General features: G+C 45.7%; 1 protein-coding gene across 1 annotated transcript; it reads left to right on the plus strand.

Moving 5' to 3' along the window:
- The first annotated feature begins 12,710 nt into the window (after nt 1-12,710).
- LOC123988841 lies at nt 12,711-13,667 on the plus strand. Its single transcript, XM_046289599.1, has one exon. The coding sequence runs from the start codon at nt 12,711-12,713 to the stop codon at nt 13,665-13,667; it is 957 nt and encodes a 318-aa protein (XP_046145555.1).
- The last annotated feature ends 6,659 nt before the right edge of the window (nt 13,668-20,326 follow it).

Genomic DNA, 20,326 nt, shown 5'->3' on the forward strand with positions numbered 1-20,326 from the left:
TATATATTAATTATAGGAAGGGATTATAGGTTCGGGTGGCACGCGGTAAAGGAGTAAAATCCAACGCTAGATTCCTTTCTCAAAAATGATAATAAGTGAATGTTTATTCAAGAAATTAATTGTGGTGTCTTGTGTATAATATAAAAATAAAATTAAAAAAAAAAGTAGGTAAGTAATATAAAAGAATATTGAACGTAATTAAATAATGTGATTAAATATTGAATTTAAATAATGAATTGAAGTAATTAAATATTGAATTGAATTAATGTAGTTAATTAACAAATGTTGCGCCCTGTGTTTGAAATACAAAAGAAAATAATGGTATTAGTAATGTACAATGAGTACGCCCTGGATTGAAAAATACAAAGAAACTAACAATCGTGTTTGTGCCTAAATTGGAATACAATAAAAGAAAATTAGATTATTACAAAAATAATTCAACCTAAAATAAAAAATACAGAGTAAATAAATTGATTAGTAAATGCGGTTCTAGATACGATTATAAAACTTGAATTTATAATTTAATATAATTTAATATAATTTAATACAATATAAATGATTCGAAAGAATTGTCGGGAAATTGGCTAAGATCCGTTCCGACGCTGTAGGAGTTGGCTCGTTCGGCCGCAGTTCGGTTTCTGGGCAACTTAGCCGTCAATGAACAGGCCGCATCCAAGGAGCTTCTGCTTTCGCTCGCTCGTTATACTTGGTAGCGAACTCTGCAAAACGGTATCGTCGCTCTAGAGCCAGTGTACTGATAGGCCGCATCCAAGGAGCTTCGGCTTTCGCTCGCTCGTTAAGCTTGGGTGCGAACCTGACACGTAGGAGAACCGCTGCGAACCGATAGTTGAGCGCCCCGGGTCTGACGCGGTACCTTTGCCGCTTTGCCGACAAAAGAGTCTAAGATTACTGAATTCTATATAAATCGTATCATAGACCCGTCTCGGACTACGATCAGAATCGAAGTGAAAATTCTTTGCGCGGCACTCTCGTATTTATACCGGAGAACTGCTGACGTAGCAGTTTTTTCTACCTGTGTTTTCGATACCGGAAGTGTTCGGACTTTGACCGGTGCGTACGTGACTCCGTGCGTATCGCTATCTCTGTCTACGCGCTATTGCCGTCTCTTTCTACTCTGCGCTTGTTTCTATCTCTTTCTATTCGCTATTGCTATCTCTCTCTATTTATTTCGCGCGCTGTGTCGGTCTTTTATCGACGCGGTAGAATTATCGACGCGGTAGAATTATCGACGTAAATTCTGAAGTATATAAAATTTTTGTCAAACGTAAATATTAATAAATATAAGATTCTGTTTAAATACAAATATAATTATTTAAATCAATGTCGTACAAAATAAATAAAATGAACTGTTACATGTTTATAATTATGAAAAAAAAAACGAAAATTGAATAAATATTTTAATAAATATTAATTATTGAATTTCTTCTTATTTACTCCTCTTCCTGCTGGATGTTACATAAGGTAAAGCATTCTGCCATTGATGTTAGCATCGTGTTTGTGACGTTTAAATCGGGATTACTTGAATTTGTGTTCATTGTGTGGTTGGATAAAGGCATTTCGTACGTTATTAATATTTGATCAGATAGAAAAATAGAATAGCTCAGTTATCAATTAGAGTCGAATAGAACAAAACAAAAAAAAAATATAAGGGATGGTTGACTTACATGTCTTACTATAGTCAATCGATACGTGGGGGATCCCTTTTCAAAATTGTTGGAATTCAAAACGAAAGATTCAATTATCGATCTGTCCTCAGGTTATCGTTGAATTTTATAGTTTTTCTTCAATTTTGACTTCCCAAAATTGCATCAACGAACGAAATTGACCAAATTCACATTCCACCGCTGCCACCAGTTTAGCTGTTACGTGCGGAGCAGGCGTAGTGGTAGGTGACTATTCTGCGGTATGTTATGATCCGACGCAACGCTTAAACACCTTCTTTGTGATGGAAAGATAATACAGGATTCGGATTCGGTCTAGACTTATACAAGCCTCTCGCTCGCTGGATACAAGGTTTGGAAAAGTACGCACTAAATTATGATCAAATTTTGAATAAATAACTATTATATATTTTGATAAAAGAATGAATCTGCGACGACAGCCGCGGATCGGCGTCGCGCATCGCGGACCCCCACCGCGGCGGCATCCCCACTCCCGTGCGATTAGACTATAAGTAGGACCGATCGATGTGAGAATCGATGAGTTGCCTCGGGGCTTCGGCCCCGAGGGGACGTCCTAGGAGGTCCGGACCGGAGCACCAGAGCTCCAGAGCTCTCGACGCCATGGGTTTCCTGGCGAAGAGATCTCTGGCCAACGGGCCGTAGCATGGCACTACGCTACGACCTGGCAGCTCCTGTAGGTCCAACGACCGTAGGCGCCTAGCCTCGTCGGTCCCGTGGTTGACCCGGGGTGACCAAGCTAGTGCGCGTTCATAATCTCTGCTGCTGCTTCCGCGGAGATTCCGAACGCTAGTCTACACGGCACCGTATTCTGCCTTTGGCAGCCGATTCCGTTCAGCTTCGCGCCGCTACCCAGGCTGGCCAGGATTGGTCATCGTCTCGTTCGCTGCTCGGTTCTACCTCGGCGTACGACAAGACGAGCCGCGTGAGTCAAACGGGCAGCAACTTCACCGCAGCGCGAAACACCGCAGCACGATTGAATAAAAGACCGTCGACCCAATCGGGTCTTTCCTTTTCCCGACTTTCTCGGCACTCGATAGTGCCTCGGCGCTCTCGCTAGACTTGATGGCGTTCGCGCTCCGCTTGCGCCCGCGCTCCGCGTACACCAGCGTACGTCCCTACTCGTTTAGCTTGTAAGGCGGTAGCGACCGCAGTAGCTTGTAAGAGCGTTAGGCATAAGTTCCGCGTAATTTCTGTGACGGACCGGGTTCCGACCGTAGTATGTGAGACCTGTACTCTAGTCTTAAGTGATATGGCTCCACGCGTCTAATCACCAGACGATATTTTGATTGTAGTATCCGAGGCCGGAGAACACCGCCCGACCTCCAGCGCGGCAAGGCTAGGACCGCCGCCCTGTATCAACGTAGCCTACAGTAGACACTATATTCTTTGAATAAATTTATATTTTTCTAACATATCACCGCCTCATTATTTACTGACCTGTTCCCTTGCGAACCCTGGCACGGGGGAACCGACCGCGGTGCGCAACGCCGTGCGCACCGAACCGATCGACCCCGTTACAAATCGTTACAAAAATCTGATTGGTACACAAGTATGAAAATATAACGCGTATTCAGAAGATATTATGATTCCTTTAATTACCGAGGACAGAGAATCCTGATCTTGATTGGACTCACCGGATGTTTAGATGTACAGAAACGGTAAACGGTTAATTTGATGGATTGCTCCCTTCTCTCTCTCTCTTCCTCTCGACGCACGGATGTTGGACAATGTTCTTGATGAGTGAAACTATGGCCTTACACTATGGCTTTTTAATTGTAGATGGTTCGAAAACTTGAGTCTTTTTTAACGAGTGAACTGAGTCTTTTCGTGTGACAGTTGATTTTCACGAAACTCTGCTCGATGTATTTCGCAATACTAAACGTTCCTCGGACAGAGAGACCGCGCACCTCGCGACTGTATGGCCGACTGTGTATCTATTGTCCGTAATCGGGTTTTTTATTAGAGTCGAAAATGCTGATTTCGCATGGTTTGGAGGAAAGAGTTCAGTAGTATATTGACCTGTTGGAATGTCTATCATTGCTACATATTTTCGACGCAGCGTTTCGAGAAGAAGAGAGAATTTGTTGACGCTGGTGACTCCAAGGAGGTCAGTCAATGAACCAACTTCCTGATTGCTGACGCTTCGTAATTTTGAAATTGAAGACAATGGAATTTTCTTAGTCGGGACGTAACACGATAAACTTAAAAAATTATAATTTTTATTTTACTATGAAAATCAATTTGTTCAGGATTGATGGAAACCCTGGAAGGATTGCGCTGGGAAAATAATTTAACACTTGCTGGGTCAGTTTCACAAATTGATTTATTTGAGTCAATGATAAAATTGAGTGAACACGATGAATTGACAAATAATGGTGAGCGTACAATGATCAGCTTTGAACTGTGATACACATAAGAAAAAATGAATTGTCTGATCTGGTGAACAATGCAATGATTTCACAGGAATTGATACATGTAGATTATTATTTTGATCTGTCACCTGGTGAACAATGCTTTTTCAAAATGCAAACTGCGAGCTGCTCAGCGCCGTTAATTATATTAATTCAGCCCGCTGCTGTGATAATGCCCGTGAACGCGTGCGTGATCGGCACGTGGTTGGCGGCTCACGTGTACAATGTATTTATCGTGTAATTGATCTGTACCATTTGCAATCCGGTTGCACTGCACAGTTGCTGCGGATTATGAACTGGCCTTGAACGTGATCTTGACCTTGCTAGATGATTTGCACTGTGATACACTGGTTGAACAAAATTGATGAGCACGTGTCGTCTCGCGGTGATCGTTGATCCATAATGGCGTCGTTGAGCGCGAGCCGGCGAGAAGACCCCTGCTCACGCGTTACCTAGATGGGCGACTCCCGATCGATAAATCGATTGACCGTGAGCGCCATCATGGCTGAGCGGATTCTGAAACACAATTAGTAGCCAAATTTCAGTATATTTGTTGAATATCGTATATTCAAAGCTTCGATGTAACCGTTAGCAGCTCGTCAACACAGTTCGACGTCCTTGTCCTTACGTTCTAAGTCAAATCGTCATCGAAACACTCATTGTTCAGAAAAATCTTTCATCGAACTATTCCCAGTCCCGCGGGCTAGTTTATCCTTCTTTTTCAATCGAATCGGTTCAACAAAATAATAAATAAATTAGACCAAGACGGAACATAATGATGATATTCATAATCAGCGTATAAAACACGTAAGAATACTGAGTTTCAAAATAATAATAAAATAAAAAGAAATAGGGGTGATTGCTTTTCAAATTTTTATCCACAAATGCGGATTATTTTTTTTCAATTTTATTAATTAAACTTTTTTTTCACAGAAAATGGAATGAACCTCTACTGATCGTAAGTATAACTCCAACTTTAATGGAAGATAAGCGATTATACTGTGTTACACCCCACCTTACGGGTGGTTATTACTCTGCTACTCTGATTCTTGGGTTCTGCCGATTTAAACGCTAAAGCGTACCTTGACCTTCCTTGCGGGTAATGGAGGATACAGGATGGGGCGTTCAGTAATTGTTGATACGTGTATGGGTCTTCAATAATTATATATTCTCTTTTGTTGTTACATACCCTTCGCTGACTTCAGGTGTTGTACGTCACTCGTTCGTTCTCGTATCCACTTACTGTTCATTCACTCTAGAAGTCTTGTTTTACACTAGCTTCGCGGTTCGGACGATACACTAGACTCGCGGCGCGTGGCTACGACTCGACCTAGGAGATACAAGCGGTTGGTGGTGGTCCTGCACAGCACACGGGTGCACTCCTGGACTTGGTCCAATTATGAGTCTGCTATCTCAGACTGCGGCGATACACTCGTGTTGAACCGTCGGCCGAGCACGTCGTCGATGATCTTCCTGGTTTCGAGTAGCCTTGAGCGCGGATCTACTGCGGGTCACGAACGGACAGAACTTCGGTCTCTGCTTTACGCTATCACGGAACTGGCGTACCTGCGTTGCACCGATAACTTATACTCCCAAAAGGGGAGTAGGTCACGCTCCTTGCTTGCGAAAACCTGCAAGCAAAGGGTTTTCGCCATCGCATTCCGCGAGTTCCCTGATTTCGTATCGCAAGCGTTGCTAAACGAGGAAAACGCTGATGGTTCGCGGATTCCAGAGCAAGACCTCTTTGGAATGGCGAAAGACGAAAATGGGTATATAACTAGGGACGTAACACCCCCCACGCTAGACACAAATGCTCTCGGGAGGGCATTTTGTGTAAGGTGTTTCTCGTCGGTCGCCACCCTCATTCGCTCAATCACACATACCTTTTCATGCATTCACAGAGTATATATAATGGTAAAAAATTTTACAATAAAAGGTAGCTGTTTAAAATATAAAGGTAAGAGGTGCCGAAGAATATACAATGGTGCGCAGCTGTCGAAAATATAAAGAAAAGAAATATGTGTATAAAAAAGGTGTCGTTGAAATGTACAATTTTGTGTTGTTGTGTTTACCTATAAAGTGGAAGAATTGTGCGGGAAGTGGCCACATGCCCCCCCCCCCCCCCCCCCCCACGCTAGACGGTCGATAATTTTGAAATGGATGCCAAGTGAAAATTTATATGACCATAAAAGGCTTGACTTTGAAATGCAGTGTCTATGAATACGCTGAGTTAGATATTCCACGATGGCTATTGAAAAATTGTCGACGTAGAAATCAAACGTTGCTATGCTCCTGGTAAACCAGGTGGGGAGTTTGTGGTATATATAGTGGCTGTCCGAGCGGTGATCGTTAAATTTTGCACTTAATAGCAAGGAGTTTTGTCATTATGGATCTTTCTTTGCTCAAAGAGGACGTGTTCCGATCCTGGGTGAGTGGCCTTGTTATTATTATTTGTTTAATTACTTATTTATTTATTTATTTATCTATATATATTTTATATTTTTTTTTTCTTTTTTTTTTGTATAGCGCGAGGATGGCACTTATGTCGTGTATCCTGGACATATTAACATTGCGTATCGACAATCCGTCCGGTGGTACCGGGCTTATTTCCGGCGCACACTTCAAGAGCTGTGGGAGTGGGATGAAGATGCAATATTCTACCTTGCGCCATTTTTCTGGGAGCAGAGATAGTTTATTATTCCTTTAAGGAGGTTTTGTGTTGAAAGGGAATAAACCGTATATATTATTTTCCTTTATGTGGTGCGTGTTTTATTTCTTCCTCCTTGTTTTTTCTTTTTACACCTCTTGATTCCGTTCCTTAATTCTAATAATAAAGGATTGTTTTCTTTTCGAAACCTGGGTTCGTTGTTCCATCTGGCGTTTGTGTCCCTGGTAGTTCTGCTATCTGCAGATCCGATGGACCCGTTGTTGGGGTGATGGTCGGTCGGCTTTGCATTTCGATATCTTTTGGCGTGAACTGGTGACATTTGGGTTGGCTGTCGCTCTCTGCTCGTTTTTTGTAGTATCGGTATCCTATTGCCGCTATTATTATCAAAATGACAACACTTATGGCTGATAAGGAACCGTAGGTGACGTAGGCTATGTGGGCTAGAGCACGGTGGTGCTGTGCTATATCTTGCGCTTGATTGTCTACTTCTTGTAAGGTTAAAAGGTTGTCTGGGTCTATGTTGATAGGTGTGAATTTTGGCTGGTTTTCTTGGAGTTTTGTCAGGATGTGAATATGATGTGGGGTTAGGTCTGGGATGAGGTTAGATATATTTAGGCCGAAACTTGGTTTGAACGTGTAATTGTATTTCTGGGTTTTTATTCCGGATGCCATTATTCTGGTGTGATCAATGGATGCAATGCTTTGCAGCTGTATTATCCCTGCGCCTTGGATTTGTTCGTAGCCGGCCGATCTTTTATTGCGCTTGATTTGGATTTCTTCTTTGCGTTTCATCGAAAATAGCCAGGTATTTGGACCCTCTAGCTTCGTAATTTGTATGTTGTTTGCTGGGGCCGCTTTCACAATGCACTGGATCCACTGTAGGTGTTCCGGACGTAAGATGAGATCAATTTCACAGATATGGCTTTGCTCATAGTTTTGAAGCGGGAGCGTGATTTCACAGAGGGTTTTCCATTAGGGTTTCTGCAGGGTTTTCGTTAGGGTTTTTGCAGGTTTTGAGGTAGGTTTTGTCAGGGGAGAAAAAAGTAGTGGTTGTTTGATCTATTGCAAGGAAGTCTGTTTGTGGTTGGATCATTAAAGGGGTGGAAGTATTTGCATTAAGTTGTTGGAAAGAGGGGCAAGGATATAGGTGATACAGTTCATAGGAATTGAGTTCTAGGAGAAGAAAGTCTATCGTGACGATTACTCTTCCTTTTGCGTATACGACACTCATTGTTGTCGTGCCCTGGAGTTGCTCCGATCTCAACTCTTCCATTGAGAGCCGGAATTCCAGATTTGTGGAAGTTTGGATGGCTTTGCATGCATTGACCAGTTGGTCCGGTGATAGGATCATTGGATGTAGGATTCCCAATTTTGCGAACATTACGGCGTCAGTCAGGGTGGATAGCATTAATACATATTCGTCGGTTTGACGGATCAATCTGGTTCCCCAGGAGGACAGCTAGTTCTAATTCTAGTTGATCTTCTCGTTTGCTAATTTCTGATGTTTTATAGAGCATGTGCTCGATTCTAGTGTTCATGATTGTTGCCGATTTAGAAAGAATGTTCAGCGTATCATAGGCTTTACGGAATTCGGACTTAATTACATGCGTCTGGTTATGAATTAAGGACGTTATTTGCTTTTGATCATTATAAATTTTGTCGATTTCGCGGTTATAATACTCCGCGTCAGTTTCGTCGAGTGTTCCGAACAAAGTTTTGCTGATCGAGCCGATGAATCCGAGAGGGGCTCGTCTTACTCTAACCGTATTCTTTTCGAGCGCGTGTGCTAATAGATTTTCATATCGTACTGCCTCCGCGAGTTTTCTATCTAAGTCTTCCCTTAGGGTGTCCGCGGGGCACGATGTTATGTTCTGGGTCTTGCACATGGTCTTCATGCGGTTTACCGCAAAGATGGTATCTGGGCGGCTGGTTAGGATTTCCGTTACATCCAGAGCTGTTACTAGACTCCACGTCGTCCGAACGTGCGAATCGGGGCTAGTTTCTCGGGATATAGTCCGGGGTTGTACCTTAATCGGGTAACGGAGTAGTCGCCTTCCATATGGTTCGCGATCGTGAACTGAATGGAGACGATGCCTAACAGCAGGTACCAGGGGCCCATGGTGGTTCGGTTGCGCTATCTAGTGGTTTGTTAACTTTTTTACTGGATTTCCTAAAATAAATACCTTTTCGTTCAAGTAGGGTCGAAAGGGGGAGGTTTCCAGGTGTTGTCGGATTTGTTTTCAAAATTTTTGAATGTGCGATTTTTAATTTGTTAAGGTGCTTTGCGAATTTCCTTCCCTGTTCGTCCCTGAGGATTGCGTTGTTATTTTCAGTTATTTCGCAGATTTTGAACGGGCCGATATAATGAGGGTCGAATTTACTAAGACGTGGCTCTTTTAATACATAGACTTGAGCATTGGGAGAAAATTGGACTTCTTTACTTTTCTTGTCATACTGTAATTTTGAACGTTCTTTGCTTTGTTCAAGATTTTTCCTTGCTATTTGACGGATTTCTTCTAATTTCTGTACCAAATTTTGAATGTATGTTGGATAGGTCAGGAGTTCTTCGCGGGTCATAGGAGTGAAGGGATCTCTTGCTAGCTGGCCGAAAACTACTTCATAAGGCGAAAAGTTTGTTGCCTCGTGTGTCGACGTGTTATATGAGTACGTTGCGAAAGGAAGGAAAATATCCCAGTCATGCTTGTTTTCAATGAAATGTTTTAGGTATTCGATGAGTACGTGGTCGCTACGCTCAAGGGAACCGTTAGTTTGAGGCCTGTAACCGGAGGTGGTAACATGTTCAATATTAAAAGTCTTTGCTATTCCTTTAAGAACTTGATTAATAAACGACGTTCCGCGATTCGTGAGGATTGCCCGTGGCGCGCCGAACATTGCGACGAAGTAACGCGAGAAGGCGTCTGCTACAGTCTCGGATCGGATATCTGGTAACGGAATGGCCATGCAAAATTTTGAGAGTTGACATTGAAGCGTGAGAATATGACGGTTTCCACTGGGTGTGAATGGAAGAGGTCCGACTGTGTCTAATGCTACCTTATCGAAAGGTCTGGCTGGAGTATCTGTAATAAGCATCGGTTCTCGGGTTTTGATACGCACTAATTTTTGTTCTTGGCAACTTTTGCAGGATCGGATGTAATCTTCCACATCTCGATGCATTCTAGCCCAATCGAAAACATTCCGTATGTGTCGATACGTTTTAGTTACTCCTTTGTGGCCTCCTATTAAACTTTCGTGATAATGTCGAATGATATCTTCTCGATGATCTTCTGGTGGAGTTTGTATTTCGCCTGTGCATATTGTTACTGTGATCGGTTCTTCGTTGAAGACTTCGGACAATCGTTGTTGTAGTGTTTGCGCGTCCAACTGGTGCATCGTTTCTCGGCTTGTTGGGATGCGAAGATTATCTACTCCTTCTATTTTTGCTGCCAGTTTAGAGCATGCAATAAATAAGACATCTGGTGTTGTTCGATAGTCTGGAAGAAGTATTTAGCGCCTACGATGCTAAAGATTCGCCTTTCTTCGGCTTGGGTAACAATTACGCGGTCTTCGGTTAGATCTTCAGTGAGCAGGTTTGTTTCGGAGAGCATTCCTAGAGCTGTTAAAGTTCTGCAAGTAGGGCTGGTGAGAATTTTACCGGCAGGGATAAAGTGCGCGATATTACCAGGGCCCTCCGTGAGAGGAGCTTTAGAAATTACTATTTTGCAGTGAGTTGCCTTAGCCGTTGTTGGGCTGGCGGTGACCTGAGGATCCGGTGCGTAAATATTGTCGATATCCTTCCATTCGCGAGTAAATTCGGGGGTCCTAAATGTTGACTGTGGTATATCTAGTATTTCTGAAGGGGACGGCAGATCCCAGGAGATGCGTGTTGGTTGTCCTACAGAATCTGTTTGCGAGAGGTCGTGCGAGGATGGTTCGTGTTCCGTATCAGCTTGGTCCTCGGATGGCTGTGTAGGTTCCCGGGTGGAGAGAGGTACGCGTTTTCTTGGTTTTGGGGTACTACTCGCCAGTGCCTCATGCTCGTGCTCCGTGGTGACGTTGTCATCCCTCATGGTGGAGTTTGCATTGGGCTCGATCTCTTCCGGTTCTATATTTCCTATGGATTGTGTTTCATCCAGGATCAAGGATGGTGGTTTCTCATAATTTGGCCTAAGTTGGGCCGCACGACGTGCGCTTACCCGGGTTGCGATGGGTTCTACCGAAGGTATTACTGGTAGTGCAAAAGGTACCGGATTTCTTGACAAGGCATCTGCGTTTGCATTCATGCGACCTGGTTTGTATATAATTTCATAACTATAATCTTCTAAGAGTATTCGCCAACGGGCTAGGCGTGACACAGGGTCCTTAACCGAGAATAGCCATTGTAGAGGGCGATGATCTGTTACTAGCGTGAATTTTCTGCCATAGATATATGTTCTGAAATGTTTGACCGCAAAAATAATCGCGAAGCATTCTTTTTCCGTTGTGGAATAATTTTGCTGAGCCGGCGTAAGAGCTAACGATGCGTAGGCGATAGATGGATCTTCGCCTATTTTACCCTGACTTAAGACAGCGCCGACAGCGATGACTGATGCGTCAGTGATAATGAAGGGCTCATCAAAATTCGGATAGCGTAAGACAGGTTCTTTGCACAACGTCTGTCGTAGTTCCTCGAAACTTTTCTGGTGGGCTTCGGTCCATGCAAATGGTTTCTTGGGACTCGTTAATTCTGTCAGAGGTTTGGCCTGTTGTGACAGATCCGGGATGAATCGCCTATAGTAGTTTACCAATCCTAAAAATTGTTTAAGTGTTTTGCGCGTGGTTGGAGTCGGAAAACTTTCTACTGCTCGAATTTTCTCCGGGTTTGGTCTTATTCCCTCGGATGAGATAGTATGGCCCAAATAGGTTACCTCCCTTTTCAGGAATTCTGCCTTATCTGGTTGTAATGTGAGGTTATTGTCGCGTAGGCGTTGGAATAACGTTTCGAGTCGTGTTTCCATTTCCTCCAAGGTGCGTCCGTAAACTACTATGTCGTCGAAATATACGTACAGGATTTTCCCAATTAATCTCTTCAAAACGAGTTGCATGAGCCTTTGAAAAGTGGCAGGTGCGTTTTTCAAACCGAACAGCATGCGCGCGTATTCGTAATGCCCATCCGGAATTGAGAATGCCATTTTCTCCTGATCTTCAGGGGCCATGCGTATTTGATGAAATCTATTTGCCAAATCAAGAACAGCGAAATATTTTGCACCTCCTAACCGATCGAAAATATCTGAAATGCGGGGAATAGGGAAACGGTCGTTGTTCCGGATTTAGAGCGCCATAATTCAAAATATAATTTAATTAGTGTTCGACAACACCATCGGCTCGGCGTTGTCGTCGGTCGAGCGGTTTATAAAAAACACCGACGCCGCGACAAACGCACTACTCATTCGTTTGCGCTCCTAAAACCAAACGACACGTAACACGCGACTAATTCGCTACGGGCTTCTTTACTAATTAAAGAACAAAATAAAGTGCCAAGTAAACTTGTTTATTACCAAAGTATTGACAGTGTCAAATTCATTTTCCTGCACGCTTTTCCCTTACTAATTTAACCGGCATTTTTGCCTAGAGCAAAAATTAATACTCTACGCGCAACAAATGGTCCTTCGAGCCGGATGGTAAGGATCTAAAGCAGTGCAGTGCTGCATAAAAAACAATTCTAATCGTGTGGTGAACATTAAAATCGCGAAAGTGCTAAAATCTAAGCCGAATTAAATCGGCAGAACAAAGGATTTTGCACGTGTCGTTCGAACTCACCGACATCGCGACCTCCGCCGGTAAACATCGGAGGGCGTTCACGCGCTTCGCTTCGCGAAAACAGTGACGTGGTTATAACAGTTCACCTTGCGGGTACAGTACGTTTATTTGAAACACTTAATATCAAACATTATGGATACATTAATCCGCGAAAATAAAGTGCATGCACGTCTGATCAACAATGCACTGCTCAACTTTAAAAAATTGGGGAACGCGAATCACACTCCTGCAGTGATTCGCAGTCGGATCAACCTGCTCAAGGATTACTGGGCCAAATTCCAATCAACGCAAGTCCAGATCGAGGTTGCAGCAACGGAGGAGGACACCAGGGCGAATCCCTACTTCTCCAGCGACGTCTTCGGGGATACGGAAGCAGCTTTCCTTGCCGCCCTCGACGCTATGACGGCAGCCTTACCGACGGACTCCGAACCTGCAAGTAACCCATGTAATACGAGTACCGCTTCTTGTAATCGCGAATCTGCACTGTCGGTCAAGCTTCCTCGCGTCGAATTACCTAAATTCTCCGGGGACTATACGGAATGGGAAAATTTTCGAGACCTCTTTCAGTCTTTAGTTGGCTCTAACGACGCGTTACCGGAGGTGCAAAAGTTGCACCATCGTAAATTAAGCTTAATTGGTGAAGCGTCTCTTCTATTAAAAAACGTTTCCACTTCCGCGGCGAATTACGAGGCAGCGTGGAAACTATTGACCGACAGGTACGCGAACGAACGCGCGCTCATAACCGCTCACCTGAAAATGTTGTTCGACTCACCCCCGATCGGATCCGCAGTTCTAAGCGATTTAAAAAGCTTACGCGATAGATCTCGCGCCGCATTAACGGCCTTAAAAAACATGGCTCGCCCGGTCGAATACTGGGACGATGTTCTTGTTTTTCACTTTGTCCGCAAGTTGGACAAGGAGTCCCATCGGGAGTGGGAGTTACGCATGGGTGAAGAGGAATTGTTCCCATCCCTCGCGGATTGGGAGGCGTTCCTCAATGTGCGAATTCGAACTCTGGAATCGTTGGCGTCATCCCGCGGAGAAGGAAACAGCGCCTATAAAAATAAATCAGCGCCTATTAAAACGTGAAAGCGCATTTAAACGCGTCGGAAACGAAATGCGTCGCGTGCGGCGCCGATCACGCTTTGTTTAAATGTGACGTGTTCCGTGGGCAATCCGTCGAACAACGATTATCACTCGCGCGCGAACATCATCGATGTTTTAATTGTTTACAAAAAGGACATCTCCCGGCAGCCTGTCCTAGCAAACGCGCTTGTTCGATATGTAAAGGTAGACATCATTCTCTTTTGCATTCTGAGCGAAAGGGTTCGAAGACGTCGTTCGTAAGCAAAGGTCGCGAATCGACCTCTCACGCGGATTTAGAATCAAGTCAACATTCGGCGCAACCTACACACGTAGCGGATGACAATATGGAAGACACGCCGATGTCGAATTCGGTAAACACGCACTTCGGTACGTCGCGTCATGAAAAAAAGGTCGTTCTCGCTACAGCTTGGATCAAAGTTGGCACTCGCGAAGGCCGACAAGCGACATTACGCGCTTTAATTGATCCAGGGTCGGAAGCGACGTTCATTCGCGAGAATGTTGCAAACGCGTTGCGCGCTAATCGCCAACACGTTCAGGCTTCCGTCTCCGGCATTGGTGCCGGGACGTCGGCCACCGTTCGCGCCTCCGCGCACGTACGATTGAACCGTGCCACGGAAAAGGGCCTGTCATCCCTGTGCGCGCTCTTATCTTGAAACGGCTTACTAATTACCGCTCAAATTCGATAGGCACCTTGAGTAGGTGGATACATTTACGTGGTCTTGAGTGGGCCGATCCTCTCACTAATAATAAAGCGCCTGTGGATCTCATAATCGGCGCGGATAATTATGGCGCGATCTTGCTCGAAGGCCTTCGAAAAGGCCTTCCATCCGAACCCGTCGCGCAGAAAACGATTTTCGGGTGGGTGTTGACTGGTCCCGCTCGGTCCGCTGAGTCTCACGCAATGCAACTCCACGTACATTACGGCGACCTTAACGCTGAAATAAACAACACGTAAGGAAGTTTTGGGAGGTGGAAGCGCCTCCACCGGTAACGTTCCTCTCCGAAGAGGACAAAAAATGTGAAGAACATTTCGGCAGACTCATTCGCGTAAACCCGACGGCAAATACGTAGCGCGATTGCCGTTTAAATCAGAGCCTCCCATCGATATCGGGGCTTCGAAAGGAATCGCGGTCGCCTCCTTTTATAGATTGGAGAAACGGCTCGCCAAAGACGCGGAACAAGCTACGGCTTATCACTCCTTTCTGGAGGAATACCTGCAGCTCGGTCATATGCGGGAGTTTCTTGAAACAGACCCTCCTTCTGAGCAAATGGTCAATTTGTCGCATCATCCGGTCATCCGTCAAGACAGCAGTACGACAAAATTGAGAGTGGTTTTTAACGCGTCGATGCCTACGTCAAACGGGTCTACGCTAAACGATCATTTACTAGTTGGTCCGAAATTGCAAGCTGACCTCGCGGTCACGATTTTACGATGGCGCATGTATCAGTTCGTGTTCGCGGCAGATATCGCGAAAATGTTCCGGCAAATCTGGATTGACCATCGCGACACCGCCTACCAGCTGATAGTTTGGCGCGCTAAACCCGAAGATCAGCTGAAAACATATGAACTGCTTACCGTGACATACGGGACGGCCCCAGCGCCCTTCCTCGCGAATCGGGTCATCAAACAACTCGCGCTGGATGAGGGGACTAATTTCCCTCTCGCGGCTCCTATCCTGAATGAGCACCTCTACGTTGACGACGCGCTTTTCGGGGCCGATGATCGAGTGTTGGCTCGTCAAACACGGCAGCAGGTAACGGATGCCCTCAGACACGGAGGTTTCCACCTAAGAAAGTGGTCAAGCAATTGTCCACAGTTATTAGCGGAGATCTCCCACGTTGATCACGAGCTGGCTTATTTCAAGATGCCGAAGGGTTAAAAATGTTGGGAATCCGTTGGTTACCGAAATCGGACGAATTTCGATTTCAATTTAAGCTCGACTCCGCTAGTACGGCGAATCCGACTAAGCGCGGGGTTTTGTCGAATATCGCGCGAATCTTTGACCCATTGGGGTGGATTTCTCCCGTCGTTATCGTGGCCAAGATCTTCATGCAAAGATTATGGGTAGCCAAGTTAGATTGGGACGAACCTTTACCTTGCGAACTAACCAACCAATGGCGCGAATATTCCGCTGAGTTTAACGATTTACGAAAGGTAACCCTTCCGCGCTGGATTAGGATGGGGAATGCGACAATCGAGTACGAAATACACGGGTTCGCAGATGCTTCGCAAGACGCCTATGCGGCTGTGATTTATTTACGTACAATCTCCATCGCGGACGAGGTCGCGTTACATTTACTCATGGCAAAAACAAAAGTAGCACCGTTGAAACCACTCACAATTCCGCGGCTAGAATTATGCGCGTGCGTCCTAATGACGCGATTGATCGAGCAGGTTCAGGCTACATTAAAACTCGATAAAGTACCAGTTTACGGTTGGACTGATTCCACCGTTGCATTAGCTTGGATACATAAGCATCCGAGTCAATTAAAAACGTTTACGGCACACCGAGTCGCGGATATACAAAGCCGAGCGCCGAATGCTTCTTGGCGACACGTACCAACCGGTTGTAATCCTGCCGATTGTGCGTCCCGCGGGTTGTCGGTGAAATTGCTGCTTCACCACCGCCTTTGGTGGCACGGTCCTTCCTGGCTGGCGCAAACTCCTAATGAGTGGCCGGAATTTAGGCTTGTCGTCCCAAGGGAAGCTGAAGCAGAAATCAAAAAACAAATCAATGCATTGCATGTGGAGTCGGAGGCTGAGTAGGATCTGCCAACACACACGTCTTCGTGGCAAAAACTACTCCGAATTACCGCGTACGTCTCGCGTTTCATTTCGCGAGTTAAAACGGGAAAAACGACCATCAAGATACGGTTGTTACTACCAATGAACTCATCGCGTCGCGGAAATTCTGGGTTCAGCAAGTTCAAACGCATTCATTTCGCAACGAAATAAAGGCTTTGAAAAAGAGCGAGTCTCTTGTTAAATCGAGTCCATTATTTCGACTGAACCCTTTTTTGGACGAAGATGGTACTATTCGTGTTGGCGGGCGGTTGCGCAACTCCGACCTTATGGAACGGTTTCCGATAGTTTTACCGGTACACAGAGTCTCCGAACTCATTATTGCAGATTGCCACGCGAACACGTTACACGGAGGCATTCAACTTACGTTAAGTGTTTTGCGACGAACTTACTGGGTTATTAACGCGCGGCGCCTAGTTAAAAGTCACATATATAAGTGTATTAGATGCGTGCGTTGGCGTGCCGTTACGGTTCGTCAGCAAATGAGTGACTTACCCTCAGCCAGGGTCACTCCAGCTCGCCCGTTCGCTCATTGCGGAGTGGATTATGCGGGACCATTCTCCGCCCTCGCGCACCTCGGACGCGGGCAAAAGGCGCACAAGGTGTACATCGCGCTGTTTATTTGTCTATCCACGCGGGCGATTCATCTGGAGCTGGTGCGCGACTACTCCACTGCGGCGTTTTTAGCGGCATTTAACCGGTTCACGGCTCGTCGCGGCTTACCTACAAAGTTATACAGCGATAACGGAACGAATTTCCAAGGCGCAAATAAAGAATTAAGAGCTGCATTTAAACTAGTTACGGCAGATTCTCACCTTCGCGCGCTGTTCGCTGCAGACCACATCACGTGGCATTTCATTCCTCCCTCCTCGCCTCATTTTGGGGGAATCTGGGAAGCGGGCGTCAAGAGCGTCAAGACGCACTTGCGACGCATGTTGTGCGATCGTACGCCCACATGTGAGGAGTTCAATACACTCCTCTGTAAGATCGAGGCCTGTTTAAATTCTCGTCCTTTAGCTCCACTAAAGGACGACCTCGAGTCTTGCGAGGCCCTCACACCCGGGCATTTTCTGGTGGGCGGTGTACTCAAGGTCCCTCCTGCGCCGTCTGTAATAAACATTTCCGAAAATAGACTATCGCGCTGGCAATGGGTACAACAACTCACGGAAAAATTTTGGAGAGCATGGGCTCATGAATATCTACAATCGTTACAAGCTCGCTCGAAATGGTGTAGTCGCGCTACTAACCTTAAAATCGGGGACTTAGTACTGTTGAAGAGCTCCTCGCTGCCTCCGGGAAAATGGGACCTCGGTCGGGTGACCGAATGTCACCCTGGTAAGGACGGCCTCGTGCGAGTAGTCAGTATCAAGACCGCACGATCGGAATATACCCGTCCTGTAGTTAACCTATGCAAACTACCGATTAGCTCATAAGATTTACTTTAAGTCAATGTATTATATATTCTACCATGTACAATTACTACGTTCTTTCCGCTTATATTTCTCGCTTACGCACTTATATTCGATGTAAAAAATTCGGTTCATCACCTACCTTAGTAAAACTACGCAGCATAGCACGGAACGTTAATGAAACGTGCTCGTCACTACGCTTCATTCACGGCGTAGAATCATGACGTCATTCGTCGCGGTCGCGTAGCGCCGCGAGGCGGGCGGTATGTTCCGGATTTAGAGCGCCATAATTTAAAATATAATTTAATTAGTGTTCGACAACACCATCGGCTCGGCGTTGTCGTCGGTCGAGCGGTTTATAAAAACACCGACGCCGCGACAAACGCACTACTCATTCGTTTGCGCTCTCGTAACAAACGACACGTAACACGCGACTAATTCGCGACGGGCTTCTTTACTAATTAAAGAACAAAATAAAGTGCCAAGTAAACTTGTTTATTACCAAAGTATTGACAGTGTCAAATTCATTTTCCTGCTCGCTTTTCCCTTACTAATTTAACCGGCATTTTTGCCTAGAGCAAAAATTATACTCTACGCGCAACAGTCGTCGATTGTTTTCCCCGTTTAATTTACGGAAGTCTACGACCATTCTTCAGCGCACGTTTCCTTTCGAATCCGGTTTTTTCGGACTAGTCAGAGGGGCGAGTTGTATGGTGAGTTCGAGGGAACTATTACTCCCAATCCTCTAAATTTTGAATTTGCTTTGATATTTCTTTCTCCTGGTCAACGCTGAAGGGATACTGTCGCGTGAATACCGGAGTTTTGTCGTCCACAGGGATGTTGTGAAGGATTGTTTTCGTATCTCCCAGGGGATCGCCGGGAATCAAAAATCTATCCGCGTAACGCGTTACGATAGTTTCAACCATGCGTCGCGGTTTATCTTCTAAATGGTATAATTTTAACGCTTTATTAATTTTATGGATTCTTTCAACGTCGGATTGTTGCGTGACGACATAGTCTCCTAGGTCTTTGCCTTGAAATTCCAGCTGTTCGTCTGTCAGCGGTGTCAGCGGCCTAGGTAGGTCAGTAATGTCGGTCGCGTTGCGCGTTTCGTCACCGGATTCCTGCGGATTCTGCTGGGTCAGCCGTTCGACGGCGCAGTGCGCGTCTTCGTCGTTATCGTCTGTGCAATCGGCTGACGCAATTTTCATACATTCCTGTTCACCGAGGAGCGCTCGTGGGGCTTCCTGGTTGCGTTGAGAAGATGTCAGCGTTTCTTTTATCTCCCGTGAGTTCGAGAATCCGATAGGATGAATCGGCCGTTTGCTCGTTACTAGGGTTCTATGATGAAAAGAAATTTCGCTTTCTTCTTGTAGGAGGTACGGGCTACCTAATATCCTATTACTCCGTCAGGGAAATCCGGGTTGTCAACAACGTAAAAGAGAGTTTGGCTTCCATTTATTTTAATGCTTATGATCCGGCAGCAACGATGTATCCTTGCAGTCCTTTTACGCTGACGCTCTCGCATTTAATGAGGCGTCGGTCCGTAGCGCGTTTGACTTAATCAAGTTCAACATCGAGCCGGTGTCTATAATAAATTCTCCGTTTCCTTTCTTTAATTCCTTTGAGCGGATCCGGATTCGCGGCGAAGGAGCCTGTAAGAGTCCTGGGGACTCGCTTGTGGCCGGTGGAGATCGCGGCGAGGCGTAAAAGCTGCGCCCGTTCGATGGTCCGCGGGTGAACGGGCGAGATTGAAGTTTAAATTTTCTCTTTCCGGCGTGTTACTTCGCGACGGTCTGTTATCTAGTCTCGGCGGAGGATCGCGCCCACGTTCAGGATAGCTATTTCCAAGCGGTCGGCGTGGTCCTTGGCGCCGATTTGGTCCGCGTGAATAATTATTTGAATAGTTCGTGTGACCTGAATATTGAGTTCCGTGTGCGTGATGGTAATTATGACAATGTGGACCCTTGGGGTGGTGCCCTTTGAGCGTGGCCGCACCCGCAGAAACAAGATGGCTGCGCGGGTATGTATAGTGCGCAGCCGTGTGGCATCCGGACCCGCACGGTAGAGCTGCGTACCGAGATTGGCACGTGTTTGCCGGAAGGGCCGCGGGCTGGACCGTGTTCGCGTAGCAAGAGCCACGTGGATGGCTAGGGTATTCTGGTTGTACTTGCGGTGGCGGTTCTCGCCATTCGGACCAGGTTGGATTGTAATCGTATGGTGAAGGAGGGGTTGCTGGTAAAGGATGAACATGAGAATTAGCCGGAGGGGCCAATTTTTTCAGCGTTGTTTTTCTAGCGGTCATTACAGCCTGAGCTAATTTTGCTAGCAAGCCTCGGATGAAGGCTCGCCCTGCTAAGATGTCGAATTTTTCGGGGTCGAAGATTTTGCCCTTTTCGTCGCGACCGCTGGCTGATGCCTTATAAAGG

Source organism: Osmia bicornis, unplaced genomic scaffold, assembly GCF_907164935.1.
Source record: "Osmia bicornis bicornis unplaced genomic scaffold, iOsmBic2.1, whole genome shotgun sequence".
NCBI lineage: Eukaryota > Metazoa > Arthropoda > Insecta > Hymenoptera > Megachilidae > Osmia > Osmia bicornis.

What these genes read in the sequence shown, in the direction of transcription:
- LOC123988841 (XM_046289599.1), top strand. Translation starts at nt 12,711, where the DNA reads ATGGATACATTAATCCGCGAAAATAAAGTGCATGCACGTCTGATCAAC.